This window comes from Benincasa hispida, chromosome 9, assembly GCF_027475165.1.
Source record: "Benincasa hispida cultivar pf3 chromosome 9, pf3_genome.v1.1, whole genome shotgun sequence".
In the NCBI taxonomy this organism is placed as follows: Eukaryota; Viridiplantae; Streptophyta; class Magnoliopsida; order Cucurbitales; family Cucurbitaceae; genus Benincasa; species Benincasa hispida.
In genome coordinates, this window is record NC_143486.1 from 96055062 (window position 1) to 96070379 (window position 15318).

The 15318-nt window shown below is 29.6% G+C and overlaps 1 protein-coding gene across 2 annotated transcripts; it reads left to right on the forward strand.

Moving 5' to 3' along the window:
* The first annotated feature begins 8488 nt into the window (after positions 1-8488).
* On the forward strand, positions 8489-14604 carry PPC3 (phosphoenolpyruvate carboxylase 3). Of its 2 annotated transcripts, none has more exons than XM_039041925.2 (11): positions 8489-8767; positions 9073-9273; positions 9753-10144; positions 10236-10320; positions 10715-10937; positions 11097-11200; positions 11336-11423; positions 11565-11719; positions 12300-13298; positions 13395-13781; positions 13877-14604. In XM_039041925.2, the coding sequence occupies exons 2-11, from the start codon at positions 9106-9108 to the stop codon at positions 14171-14173; spliced, it is 2898 nt and encodes a 965-aa protein (XP_038897853.1). In that variant the 5' UTR covers positions 8489-8767; positions 9073-9105; the 3' UTR covers positions 14174-14604. The 2 variants fall into 2 exon arrangements, with proteins under 2 accessions (XP_038897853.1, XP_038897854.1); XM_039041926.2 differs by having other exon boundaries at positions 8622-8861.
* The last annotated feature ends 714 nt before the right edge of the window (positions 14605-15318 follow it).

Here is a 15318-nt window from a genome sequence, read left to right on the forward strand (position 1 = left end):
CTTAAAATTAAAATGAATGATTGATGTAAAATTTAATTTTAAAAAATTGGCAACATTTAATATAAATTAGTTGAACAAAAATCATTTCATCCGTCAAGGCAATATTTAGGACCCGTTTAGTTCATGAGAATGAGAGGTAAGAATGAAAAATAATATTTTATCACCGTGTTTATTACAAGTTTTCAACCCGAATGAGAATATCTTATCTTATTCTAAGGCATTTCATATTCTTATCCAATGAGGTTTTTTATAACTACCCAAATACAATGGTTTTCTTCATTTACAATGGTTTTTCTCTCTCTTACTTTTCATCTTTCCATTTAATTTATTTTACTTTTTTCTTGAAATTGTTTAACATGTTTAACTCTTATAAATATGTTTAAATTAATTTATAATTGACATAGATAATTAATTTTATTAATAATAATGTTAATATATTAATTTATTCTATTATTATGAATTAATATGAATAACCATAATTATATTTGCTTAAATCTCTTTTTATTGGTACTATATATTGACATCATAAATTATCCATTAAAATTATAAACTCATCTGTAAAAAAGTATTAATTAATTATCTAATAACAAAACAATCTTATAGTTTTTAAACAATCTTGTACACTTGTACTTATAGTTTTAATCTATAATTATAGTTATTTTTTAAAATTAAAACATTATTTGATTATTTAAAATCAATTAGTTTATATTAACTTCTTTTGTATATATATATAAGGGTTATAATTGACATTAAATAATTAGCTAATTAACTCTTCAATTAACAAAACTGCAAAAAAAAAAAAAAAAAGAAGATATTTAATTAATTACCAATATTTTTTAATAAAAAATTTATAACATAAATGTGTAATATTAAAAAAATTAATGGATAATAAATATACTAAACTGGAGGGGTGGGTGGGTAAATTTAATCAAATTTTAATGGCACAATATTGATTTAATAATTTGATGTAATAAAAATAAATTAACAAACAAAAATTGATTATTTAAACTAATCTTTAAGTAATTTTATATTTTATAATTGCATAAGAAAGGTATACAACATTCTTAAACATTCTATTCACATCCTCGTACATAACCAAACACAATCGTATTTAATTCTCAGATATCTTATTTTCAGACATCTTATTCTCATGCATTCTTTATTCTTAAACTTAAACCAAACGATTCCTTAAGGAAATAACGTGTTTGATATTTTTCGCTGTTAATGTTTTTTTAAATACCTTAAACTTCCCAAATTTGCATACCATACTTAAATAGTAGTTAAATATTGTAAATCTCATTGGACAACATGAAACATCTAAATTTAAAAGAAAGCTACATATTAATTAGATATTAGAAAATTATACAACATATAAAAATAAATATATATTTTAGTGATTGGTTTTCTCAAAAATATATATATATTAGTGATAAGCAACACATAGTTTTCTTATGATAATTGAATTAATAAAGCAACCGTCCAAATAAATTGTTTGCTCTATCACGCCTCTCTAGCCATAGCTTATGATATACATCATGATACCTTATCACCAAACCAATAATGTTTATTTTTTTAATACAATAATGTTATTTATTATATTTTTTAGTCAACTGATATAATAATAATAATAATAATAATAATAATAATAATAATAATAATAATAGCAAGTCCCACAAACACAACATAATTGGACTTAATTTATCATTTTACCTTATTAAATAATGAGGTAGGTATATGTTTTGTCTCACTTGAAAGTCCACAAAAATCATTAAATAACTATAATTATTGTCCACTGAGCTTACGTATTTAACCCTATATACTAAATATATAAGCTTACGTATTATCTTTGACTTTGGGTTTACTATTCAAAGATACATTTTTGCTAATTCTAACATATTACGTAAACTTAGGCTTAAAAAAAAAAAAATCAAATGCGTGTATCTAAACTATGTTTTCAAACAATTTTAATTTTTTAATTTAAGCCTAATATAATTAAATTGATGAAGGTAAAAAAGTCAGAGATATCAAATGTCTCGAACATATTGTTGAGTTGAAAAAAGTTACATTTTATACAAAAATATCCTTATATTTTATGATAGATTTCAATTACATCATTAAATATTTATTTTTTCACTCTTGAACTTTATTACAAAAATACCTTTATTTTTTTTTAAAAAAAAAATCACTCGAATAGAGGATAAAAATTAATGTGACAATCTTTTTTTAAAAAAATTGATGTGACAACTGATCTACAAATTTAAAAGTATGCTTGATATTATTTACAACTTTTTAAGAAGATTAAGATTGTTGTTGTCATTTATTTCATCTTAAAAGATAACGTCAAGTTCAATTGTATAATCACTTTTCACACATCAACTATCATTCAATTAATATGAATGATGTTGTAATTGATGTAGCGTATGTTTTAAAATTTTCACATTAGTCATCATATCAAGTTCCATCTTATTTTAATGAAAAAAAAACTCTCCAAAAATATTATTGGAACAAAATCTAAAGTATAACTTCTTAAAAATCTATGAGTATATATAATTGAACCTTGTCATAAAATTGAAGGGCCATTTTTGTATAAAATACTTTGTATACTTGAAAAAATCAACCTTGATATATTAATACATATTATTATCAAATTTACTATTTTAAATTTTTAGATTTGAATTCAGTATATTTTTAGTCTTTGAAGTTTCAAGGGTGACATATATATTGATCCTTGATTTTTATATTTAACTTTTAATTAGTCATTAAAGTTTGATATTGCTCTATAAATAGTCACATAGGATCGAAGAATTAATAGTTAGTTGGCTTAACTAGATGATAGTGTGATAATTATCGCATCTTGACCAGACTTGTTAATATGTATATTTTAAATGAGATTGACTTTTCTTTTATACAAATAAACTAGTCAAAACACAAAGTTCAAATTTTACAAACCAAAATAATTAGAAATCAAATTCAAATTTTAAAACCAAAATATGTTACTTTGAACCTCAATAATAATGTAGAAATTATATTCAAACCCTAGAGATCAGAAGTATAAATCTTACACATTCACAACCTAAAATAAAAAACAAAACTCAAATCTTCATAACAAAAATATATATTAAAATAAATATAACTCAACTGACATACGGATGTATTAGTAACTAAGAGACATGCCGTGTAAATTCTCTAAACTCTATTATAATAAAATAGGTTGTTAAAAAAAATGATATATATATATAGATACACATTTTATTCATGTTATTTTAACAAATGCTAGAAGTGGGGAGATTCAATTTGAACTCAAAGAAAGTCTTTTTTTTTTATTTGAAAAATCAATGATTTTTTGCCAACTATTTAAACTATGAAAATGAAACCTATCTCATATTTGATTGTCATAAATTTATTTTTTTAAAATATTAAGTCAACATTTTGAAAATTAGAACTTCTTTTTTTAGGAAAAGGGAAAATTAGTCAAGACTCAAAGAGAGAGTGAAGGAGAAGTTTTTGGTGAATTGGCATCTTTTGTGTCAAATTCGAATATTCTTTCAAGTGAGAGACAATTTTGGGCATTTAGAAAATTTGGAACACACCTTTTTTTCTTTTTCTTTTTTTTTTTCTCTTTTTGGAATAAATTTAAGAAATATGGATTCCAAGTCAACATGTCGTACAAGCCACGTGTCTTGTTTTCACTCCAGCCGAAAGATTATTTTAGATGATTTGACTATTTTACCCCCACTTTTAAATTGCATAGGACAAAGGTAAGACGTTTTCTCTCCATTTTTTCTAGAAACTTTTCATCCAAAATTACGTTATTGTCCATGAAATTTTGATAAGTACAGTTTCCTGCATTTGCAATAAGCACATTCTCTTATTTACTTCTGAAATAAATCTTCATCTCTTTTCATATTATATATATATATATATATATTTTACAAATTCTAGTAATTTCAAGTAGTAAAATATTTTTATTTGATTAGGTCAAAAAAAACCAACAAGAAACAACATTGGCATTGTTTATCGGTAACTGACATATATTTATCCTTCTAAAGTTGAAGATTCAAATTCTCTAATCCCACTAGTTGCACTTAAAAAAAAATCCATGACCAATAAATCATTTCTTCTGCAGTATCGACAAAATGTTTGAAAAGAATATGTGAACAAAAACATAGGTAAATCGATTTAAGCGTATTACATCGATTGATAAATCAGATGGTAGAAGCCTTCCAACTTTTCTTTCCATGATGAACTTAAAGGTGTTTGGAAAAAAAAAATTATTAAAAAATAAATATGAGGTAGTAGAATTCAAATTGTACGGTCTTGATTTTTAAACATCGCTATCAACTCAACTCCTCAATTCTCACTATGAATATCTTAGTTTATATCACATCGTTATTAATTCTCACACCAAAAGCTTTTTGAGTTCAATTATTAAAAATTTTTGGATCACTCATGTTTAATAATAAAATGATAAAGTATCTCCCTTTGTATGGTTGTTATTGGTCACCAACTTTTGATGTAAGGATTTAATATTATTTAATGAAGTTTAAATAAAAGCATGTGGGAGCAAATATTAAAATGAAAGTGATGGATTCAATGAACATGGTCTACAAAATCAAATTCAACTAGCCCTTCCTCCATTTGTCTTGGGACAGTTACATTCCCCAATTGATTTTTTTTTTTTTTTTTGTTCAATATATATTTAAAAAATATGTGGTGGTGGAGGAAAAAGAAGAAGAAGAAGTTATGCCATACTTTTTAAGAATGACCAAAACCAAATTTGATATGAAATGCTTCTAAGCCAAATAAAGGTACAAGATATGGTAATTACATAAATAATTTTGTTTAAAAAAATAAATATTCAAAATAAATATAGTGAAAGTTTAGCACTAACAAAATTGTTCTATAGTATGTCAGATGCAAATAAAACTGCTAAAATCAGTATAATTCAATTGGCATAAATTTCGAATTTAGCAATTCGATTCCTCCATCCTACATACTGTGCAAAAGAAAAAAAAATGACGAAACTATTCTCGAAGATTACTGTTCTACAATTATAGGAGTAATATTATTTTTTAAATATAAATATTTTGAAAATTGAGGACGAAGAAAATTGTTTTATAGTCATTAACAAAAACTATGAATGAAAAATTTAAGCAGCAATATTAAGATGAAATGTCATGATTTTGATTAATTAAAATACTATTTTGATCTCTATACTTTAAATTTTTATTCTATTTTGATTATTATATTTTCAAATAAATCTTAAAATTGGCCCATGTAGATTGTTTATTGTTGATTTTTTTTCCCAAAAACTTTAGACTATTGTCAAGTAACATTTTATTTATAAATTGTGAAAATAAATTATTATTATTATATGATCAATTTAGACAAAAATTTGACTAAATTTAAAGTTGATTGAATGTAAAAGACTAATTTTTTTTTTTTAAAAAAAACAATTAAAATTTCATACACTAAATAGAATAATAGAAGTCAAAACTACATTAACGCAAGTAGTATTTTATTTTATTTTTAATTTTAAGGATCCAAGTTCCCAATTTTAGTCAAAATTCACGAAAGTGGAAAGTTTCCTTCTTTTTTTTTTTTTTTTTCTTTTTTCTTTTTTAAATATTTTACATTGAAAAGTAGGCGTAATTAGTGCCTCAATCATTGTTTTGTTTATTAAAGTTGACTAAAAACAATCATTGCGGGGTTAAGCATGCGTATTATATATTTATTTATATTTCATTGAACAAAAATCAAGGAAAAATAAATATATATCAATTAATTAATCGAGAGTTAAAATCTCCCTACTTTTTTTTTTGAACCTCCATACTATACATTTAATTATACAAACAATTATAATAATAAATTAATCATGCTACTAAAATTGATGCTGACACTCACATCGCATGAGACCTTAATTCAATCATTTATATTTTTATATATACGTTGAAATATATATATATATATATATATATATATATATATATATATATATTTGCCTATTATTACAAATTATAGAAATCATCCCTAAAATATGGTGGTAGTTGTAATTATAAAAATTGAGTTCTCAAATTCATACAAGTGTTAAAATTTGATCGAACTTACATTACCATAGAAATTATAACAATTGTACAAGTTTTAAGGTTCAGTTTTTATTATTTGGGAGTTTAATTTCTACGACTATTGTGAATTCGAAGGAATAATTTTAACAATTGTATAAGTTTGAGAGCCAAATTTTTATAATTGAAAATTTGAAAGTGTAATTGCAACTACCACCATAATTTAGAGGTGATTTTTGTAATTTTCCTTAAAAAATATAATATTTCATATACAATGTTTTAAAGAATATTTTCCCAGATAGAGAAAATGTCAAACTATTTATAAAAATAGCAATATATATATATATATATATATTTTGATAGATACTGATAGACTTCTATCAACGTCTATCACATAGTATCAATGATAGACTTATATCAGTTTCTATCACTAATAGACATTGATAGACTTCTATTAGTTTCTATCAAAGAAAATTAAAATTTATTATTTTATGTATCCTTATTTTTCTATTTTTGGAAATCCTCCATGTTTTAATAAATTATTCCAAGTAACATTTCCACTAACATAGACTAGACACATTGAAACTTTTTTTAAATCCTACTAAAAAGACCATAATTTTCTTAACATAATTTTATATCATTATTATCCAATATTCACATGGTGTCCTTTTCAAATTAGAAAATTAGAAAAAATTTGAAACTCTCTAAAAAGTCTTGAAAGGGGAAAAAGAAGATTCCAAATTTGTTTTGTTTTGTATATAAATTTTAGAATATTATGGGATTCTCTAATTCAAAAGATAACCTATCAACTTCCCTTTTGATGGTGTAATTTAGGAATAAATGCATATGCTGAAATTTTGGGAATTCCATCATCCTTGGACTACAAGCTGCTCTTGCAGCATCTTCTCAAAGCATATCCAATCCTAGAGAGAGGTTTTGAAAAATAATAATAATAATTTGTAAAGAATAATGAAGAAAAGTATATAAAATCAACTAATTTTATGAACAACAAAGCTTATATAGATTCTTTTTTTTTTTTAAAAAAAACCCTACTTCAATGACCAAAGAAATTTAACATATACTTTGTTTGATTTGTATCTTTAATTTGAATAACCATTTTAATCACTATTGCTATTTTGCCATTAATTTTTATCCACATAATACCCACCCTGTCTAATACATATGGTTTTTTTTTTTTTTTTTAAGAAAAATAAAGTTGGTAAATATGTTTGTGATACATTGATACATATATTTATATTTGAAGTGCAATTATCGGTATGTAAAATAATTGTCAATCTAACCATAACTCCATAGATAAAGACATCAATTACTGTTTTAAAGATCGATGGTTTGATCCCTTAATTTAAAAATTTATTTTAACAAAAAAAAAAAATAATAAATATTGATATCGAAATTCTTTTGTACATACATATTGATATATCAAATAAAACATCAATTTCTATAAATATTCATGTAAATTAAATCATTTATAAAATAATTAAATTAATAATTAAGCTCTTTTCACCCTAATTTAGTTTAGATCTTATTATTAATATTTATTTTTATATTGGTGATTAATTAATGATATATCAAAATATTGATGAATAACTTAATCATTACATGTATTTTCAAATGTCTAAAAATCTCTAGTATTAGATTTAGTTTATTATTGACTCCCCCCACCACAAGAAAAAAAAACTAGTATTCCCTTTACAAATTTTGAAAATATATTTTTTAAATTTAAACTATAGAAATCAAAAATATATTTTAATTGAAAACGGTCACAGGACGAGGAGCTCAAGAATGACTTTTTCGTTCATGTCCCAATTTCACATCATCCCGACAAAATTCTCAAATTAATTTTGTAGAAATTCACGAGAATCATATTCCTCCTTGGAAGTTGTCCCATTTAATTTTTTTTTAATATATAAAAGAACTCAATTAAATTACATAAGTTATATGGAAAAGTTTTAATTATACGTCAACTTTCACTAAAAAATTTCATCTAACTGGTTAATTAATTTGTTTGAAGAAAAAAATACTTAAATCACATAATAGAACAAAACAATTACCATTACACATTAAATTATCCATATATAATTCATACAATGGACCATTAAATAATAAATCTTGAAATTTAAATACAATATATCTAATTACACTAAAAAAAAAAATAATAATAAATTAAAAAAGAGTCAAATGGAACGGAAGGAGGTAAATACATTCTTCATGTCCGTCCTCGTTTAGGTTAAAGGAAAATTTTCTCTTACCCCAACTTCCTCTTCGTAGAGGTAAAAGGAACAGCCCTAATTTATTTATTTATTTTTGAAATATCCCTAATTAAATAATACCTTTTCTCCCAAATAGAAAATAGAAAAGCTGACAACTAATTAAAAAAAAGCAGATTAAAAAGGGAAAAAGAAAAAGAAAAAGAGAAGTGCTTTTGGAGAAAGAGAGGTAAAGACGAGACGAGAGAGAGAGAGAGAGCGGTAAAGTCGTTGATAGGGACTTTGGCGATGCTTCTTTCTTCATTATTTTTCCGATTCCTATTTGGATTTTATCATCGTTGAACATCCAATGTGAGGAGCCTCATTGCTCTACTCTATATAAACCTCTCCAACCACTGCCTTTCCATCTCAGAATCTCTCCCAATTCCCCTTTTCTTCTCTTTTCATTTCCTCCTCTTATTTGCCTCTGTTCTTCAGGTACGCCTTTCTCCACCTATACCTTTTCCCCATTACCCATTTGGGTATTTGTTGATTTTCTGTTTTCCACTCCCAATTTTGGGCCTTTTTCCAGGTAGAAACCTGTGGGTTCTTTCCATTTACTCGTTTCTCGTACTGGGTTTTGGATTTGGTTTCAGAATTCTTGTTGTTTTAGGCTCCATTTTTGTCGATCGTCTTTGAAATTCCCTTCCCTTCCCCTGTTTTCTGGATTTACTTTGGGGGGTTTTGATTTGATAGTTTTGTGGGTGCCTAATGGTTTTTCTGTTTCTTTTCTTTTGTTTTAGGTGGTGATTTCAGACGGAAATTTAGTGTGAAATATGGCTAACCGGAATCTGGAAAAGATGGCATCAATTGATGCGCAGCTTCGGCTTTTAGTACCAGCCAGATTGAGTGAGGATGATAAATTGGTGGAGTACGATGCGTTGTTACTGGATCGGTTCCTTGACATTCTCCAGGATTTACATGGAGAGGATCTGAAGGAAACTGTAAGTTAGAACCACTGGGAATTTGAATTTGATTTCGAAGGAAGGATGAACAATATTTTTGTTTCGTTTCACTCTCTTTGTGGAATATAATAACCTTTTTGTGTGATTAGAAAAGTAATGGATCTTTTTATTAATAGAATAAGTTATGGCCATGACTTAAAACTTGATGTCATTTGATAGTTGTAAGATTGATAGAACATCCTTGAAGTTTAATGAGTCCCATTGTCATAATTTTGGTTTGTTTTCTTTACTGGGTGTGTAAATAGCATATAGTATGGATGTATTTACCAATTAAAACTTCTTTTCTTTCTGTTTGACATTGCTGAAGTGTGAATCTAGTACATCATCAGAAAGGAAAGAAGAAACATGCTTCCAACTGCTTGCTACTTACATTCATATTATTTGAAATCGGTCACGATCGTTACTTCCATGGGACCAATAGCTAGTGACTGTTTGACTTTTTTTGTTTTTGATGATAGGTGCAAGAGTGCTATGAACTTTCTGCCGAATATGAAGGGAAGCACAATCCAAAGAAACTCGAAGAGCTTGGAAATGTGCTGACTAGTTTAGATCCAGGGGACTCTATTGTCATTGCCAAATCTTTCTCCCATATGCTTAACTTGGCTAACTTGGCCGAGGAGGTTCAGATTGCTTACCGTCGAAGGATCAAGCTGAAGAAGGGAGATTTTGCTGATGAGAACTCTGCAACCACTGAATCTGACATTGAGGAAACTCTGAAGAAGCTTGTGGGGGAACTGAAAAAGTCCCCTCAAGAAGTTTTTGATGCCTTGAAGAACCAGACTGTTGATTTGGTCTTAACTGCTCATCCTACTCAATCAGTTCGTAGATCTTTGCTTCAAAAGCATGCAAGGTTGACTTTTGAGCTACTGTTGATTGTTTTTATGCTTATTTTTATATTTACTTTTCAAATGTCCTAACTAATTAGTACTCTAACCATGCAGGATAAGGGATTGTTTAGTCCAGTTGTACGCCAAAGACATTACTCCTGATGACAAGCAAGAGCTCGATGAGGCACTTCAGAGAGAGGTGAAATTTGCACCCCTAGTATCTGTCATCTGATGTTCCTCTGACTCAAAATATATATATATAAAAAAAAAAATCAAATGTCTGAGTTTGCAGACTGTTGATTTTCGCTTTCTTGTTTTTTTTTTTATGAAAAATTATAGCAGTTGTTGAAAGTGAAACAAAGTTGAGATAGATGGGCATGCTCCATTTATTGTCTATTATTGTCATGTGTTCATTGTGAATATCAAAATGCATGTTTCTAGAAATAATAACTGAAAGATGTATGCTGTTGAACATTTTAGTGCAATGTGACATGATACACTCAATGGAACTGGATACATTGGCTTATATTGTAGACATTTTATTGCAGTCATTTGATTTTGACAACAATGGACGTTTCCTTTTCTTTTTTTAGATTCAAGCTGCATTTCGTACCGATGAAATCCGTAGAACTCCTCCTACCCCACAAGATGAAATGAGGGCAGGAATGAGCTACTTCCATGAGACAATTTGGAAGGGTGTTCCTAAATTTCTGCGCCGTGTCGATACTGCTTTGAAAAACATAGGGATTGATGAGCGTGTTCCTTACAATGCACCACTAATTCAGTTTTCATCTTGGATGGGTGGTGACCGTGATGGTACAAAATCTTTTTCTTTTGCCGTAATGTAAATGCAAAGCATTGAATTTCGTTAGACTATGAAAGTGGAATAATATATCCTCTCTCTCCACACTGATGGTACTTCAGGAAATTGTAACTGTCTTCTTAATTTTTAACTTTGCCTTAATTGGTCTACAGGTAATCCTAGGGTGACGCCTGAGGTTACAAGGGATGTCTGTCTTCTTGCTAGAATGATGGCTGCTAACCTGTACTACTCACAGATCGAGGATCTCATGTTTGAGGTATTTACACCTGCAGCAATATGCAAATTTGGGGAACCTTTCCCATTTGATTAATAGACAATGTTTAATTTACTACTTGAGCAATTAGCATCAACTAATTAATGGACCATACTCATAATATTTGTCTGCCTGCAGTTGTCTATGTGGCGTTGCAGCAATGAGCTTCGTGAGCGTGCAGACATGCTTCATAATTCATCGAGGCGGGTTGCAAAACACTATATAGGTAATCAATCAATCATGACTTATGTTTAAATTAGAAGAAAAAACGTTTGTGGATGCACTTAGTTTTGTTGCTTAATTTATTTCATAGAGGAAATCTTAAGTTTGGTGATAATGAATAAAAATTTTCTTTTTCTTTGGATAGAATTTTGGAAGCAAATTCCTGCCAGTGAACCCTATCGAGTGATTCTGGGTGATGTAAGGGACAAGCTTTATCAGACGCGTGAACGATCTCGCCATTTGTTAGCTAATGGATATTCTGACATCCCAGAGGATGGGACTTTTACAAATGTTGAGCAGGTTACCTCTTCTTCCTGGATCATTAAAAGTCTTTTTCTTTTCTTTTCTTTTTCTTTTTGAAAAAGAATTATTTGGGGTACAACGATCATTTCATTGGAAGTATTGGACATTCTTACCGCTGAACTGCTAAGGCAGAATACCGAGTTCTACAATTGGCTTGAATAAAAATGGAGAATAATTATAAAACATTTTAGATAATAATTTTTTGGGACTAGTCAAACTATAAAGTAATGAACATCTGACCCACAAACTCTTGTAGCAATATTTTTTTGGATGATGTATTTCAGTTTCACCAATATGATAGGACTCTGAATAAAGGTTGCAACTTTATTACTTTAGAAATAGCTTCCTTTTGTTGTTGTTTTTAAAGAGCTTTTGAGCGAGGAAAGTAAAGTGGGGAACAATAAAGAAAAGAGATATTTTGTTGTAAAAGTCTGTCTTGCTTTGCTAATGGAATTAATTTTAAAGAAAACTAGAAAGTTCATGTTATGATTTAGTTATTTCGCTAAATTATACTCCTTTCTTAGCTTTCTGTGAGATAAACTGTTTTGTTTATGATTAATTTCCCAACTTTTTGCAGTTCTTGGAGCCTCTTGAACTATGCTACAGATCCCTCTGTTCTTGTGGTGACCGTGCAATTGCTGATGGCACCCTTCTTGATTTTTTGAGGCAAGTGTCCACTTTTGGCTTGTCACTTGTAAGACTTGACATCAGGCAAGAGTCCGATCGTCACACCGATGTCTTGGATGCCATTACTCAGCATTTGAATATTGGTTCCTACAAAGAATGGTCTGAGGAACAGCGACAAGAATGGCTTTTATCTGAACTCAGTGGCAAACGTCCTCTTTTTGGTCCTGATCTTCCTAAAACAGAAGAAATATCTGATGTTTTGAACACGTTCCATGTCATAGCTGAACTTCCTTCTGATAACTTTGGTGCATATATCATTTCCATGGCCACTGCTCCATCTGATGTTTTGGCAGTTGAGCTCTTGCAACGTGAGTGCCATGTTAGCCAACCACTGAGAGTTGTTCCCCTGTTTGAGAAGCTTGCAGATTTGGAGGCTGCACCAGCAGCCCTTGCTCGCCTCTTCTCAATAGATTGGTACAGAAATCAGATTAATGGAAAGCAAGAAGTCATGATTGGCTACTCGGATTCTGGCAAAGATGCTGGACGGTTCTCTGCAGCCTGGCAGTTGTACAAGGCTCAAGAGGAGCTTATAAATGTCGCAAAGCAGTATGGTGTGAAGCTAACTATGTTTCATGGTCGTGGTGGCACTGTTGGAAGAGGAGGTGGACCCACTCATCTTGCTATTTTGTCCCAACCACCTGAGACAGTTCACGGTTCACTCCGTGTAACGGTACAGGGGGAAGTTATCGAGCAGTCGTTTGGAGAGGAGCACTTGTGTTTTAGAACGCTCCAACGTTTCACTGCTGCAACTCTTGAGCATGGAATGCACCCTCCAGTTTCACCAAAACCTGAATGGCGTGAACTGATGGATGAAATGGCTGTTGTTGCTACAGAAGAATACCGTTCCATTGTCTTCAAAGAACCACGATTTGTCGAATATTTCCGCCTTGTAGGATTTCTTTTGCTGACTCCCGTAATTTCATTCTTGAAATCTGCACTGACTATGAGCTATTCTTAACTTGATATTTTGTACTTGTGATTTTAGGCAACACCAGAGCTGGAGTATGGCAGGATGAATATTGGAAGCCGTCCATCAAAACGGAAGCCAAGTGGTGGTATTGAGTCACTCCGTGCAATCCCATGGATCTTTGCATGGACACAGACGAGATTCCATCTACCAGTTTGGTTAGGTTTCGGAGCAGCATTCAAGCATATTATTCAAAAGAATGTTAAAAACCTTCAAATGCTGCAGGAGATGTATAATGAATGGCCCTTCTTTAGGGTCACCATCGATTTGGTTGAAATGGTGTTCGCTAAAGGAGACCCTGGGATTGCAGCTTTGTACGACAAGCTCTTAGTCTCGGAGGACCTCTGGTCGTTCGGAGAGCGCTTGAGAGCCAACTTTGAAGAAACAAAGAGCCTTTTGCTGCAGGTAAAATTTGAACATTGTCCATTCAATCAAATACCACATAAGGTCTTTCATTCAATCATAGTTTGATACAATTTTTTTGTCCTTGTACTTTGTAGATTGCTGGACACAGTGATCTTCTTGAAGGGGATCCTTACTTGAAGCAAAGACTTCGTCTTCGTGATTCATACATCACAACTCTGAATGTGTGCCAAGCCTATACAATGAAACGAATCCGCGATCCAAACTACCACGTGAAAGTCCGTCCACACATTTCAAGGGAAATAATGGAAGCCAGCAAACCAGCAGACGAACTCGTTAATCTAAACCCGCAAAGCGAGTACGCACCTGGGCTAGAGGACACCCTGATCTTGACCATGAAGGGTATTGCTGCTGGAATGCAGAACACTGGTTAAACAGAGAGCATTATATAATATATAAGCCCTTTGTTTTTGCTTTTTGCTGGTGGTTTCTCCCAACATATAAATTGCCAAGAAAGAAAAAGCTACTCATAATTTATGCATCAGAAGTGGATGTTGTTTAAGTGATTCCAGCTTTTGGTGTGAAGAGATGTTGAGTGACTGTGACTGACTGCTGCGTTGCTGCATGATTAAAAAAACTACTGTGCCCCAAATACTAGAGTGGCCAGTGAATTATGTTGTTACTTTACAAGGCGTTTGAACTTTAAATAATTGCATTAATGCAGTGAAGAGTCCTGTTATATTATCTTTTTTTTTTTTTTTTTTTTTTTTTTATCACTTCTCTAAAGTCCACATCGTTTTGCCATTTTATGTCAGTGTAAGGCTTAAACATCTAACTGTGCTATAAAATAAGAGGTTTAGTTGCATTTTCTATTCTCTATTTTTCTTTATGAAGGAAAACCAACCTAAGAAGTGTGTTGCATTTAATCTTTCAATGATTGCCAATCTTCTCATTAGCATGGGGAATATTTAGTCATTTGTTAGGTTCTATGTACTAACAATAAACTTATGAGATGTGGATACTTCCATTTTATATATATATATATGTTTAATATACAATGATGTAAACTTGTTTCTTTCTTAATTTTGACAATCTCTCAAAAAACTTTTATTTAAAGAGTAGATATGACTCTTTAACGCCTTAAAGGCTTAAATGGATGAAAGAAAATTATAGGTAAATTACAAAAATCACTCTTGAAATATGGTAGTAATTGCTAATTACACCATCAAACTTTCAATTACAAAAATTAAGCTCTTAAACTTTTATAAATATTAAAATTGAACCCCCAAGCTTACAAAAGGTGTAGAACTTGGATCTCTAAATGATAAAAATTGAACTCAAACTTATAGAATTGTTACCATTTTTACAATTATGTAAGTTTGATGGTCATTTTTAACACTTACATAAGTTTGAGGATTCAATGTTTTGTTTACAATTGAAAGTTTAAGAATATAATAACAACTAACATCATACTTTAAGATGGTTTTTGCAATTTGTCCAAAGTATTAAAATTATGGTTGAGAAATGATTGACTCGATTAGGCTAATAAGTTTTTGAACAAATGGGATGTCCAAAAGAT

Excerpts from the sequence above, each read along its gene's own strand:
- PPC3 (XM_039041925.2), top strand. The coding sequence starts at position 9,106 with ATGGCTAACCGGAATCTGGAAAAGATGGCATCAATTGATGCGCAGCTT. Across the intron at positions 11,424-11,564 it reads GGTTGCAAAACACTATATAG|AATTTTGGAAGCAAATTCCT; the intron begins GTAATCAATCAA and ends TTCTTTGGATAG. Across the intron at positions 13,782-13,876 it reads CAAAGAGCCTTTTGCTGCAG|ATTGCTGGACACAGTGATCT; the intron begins GTAAAATTTGAA and ends TGTACTTTGTAG.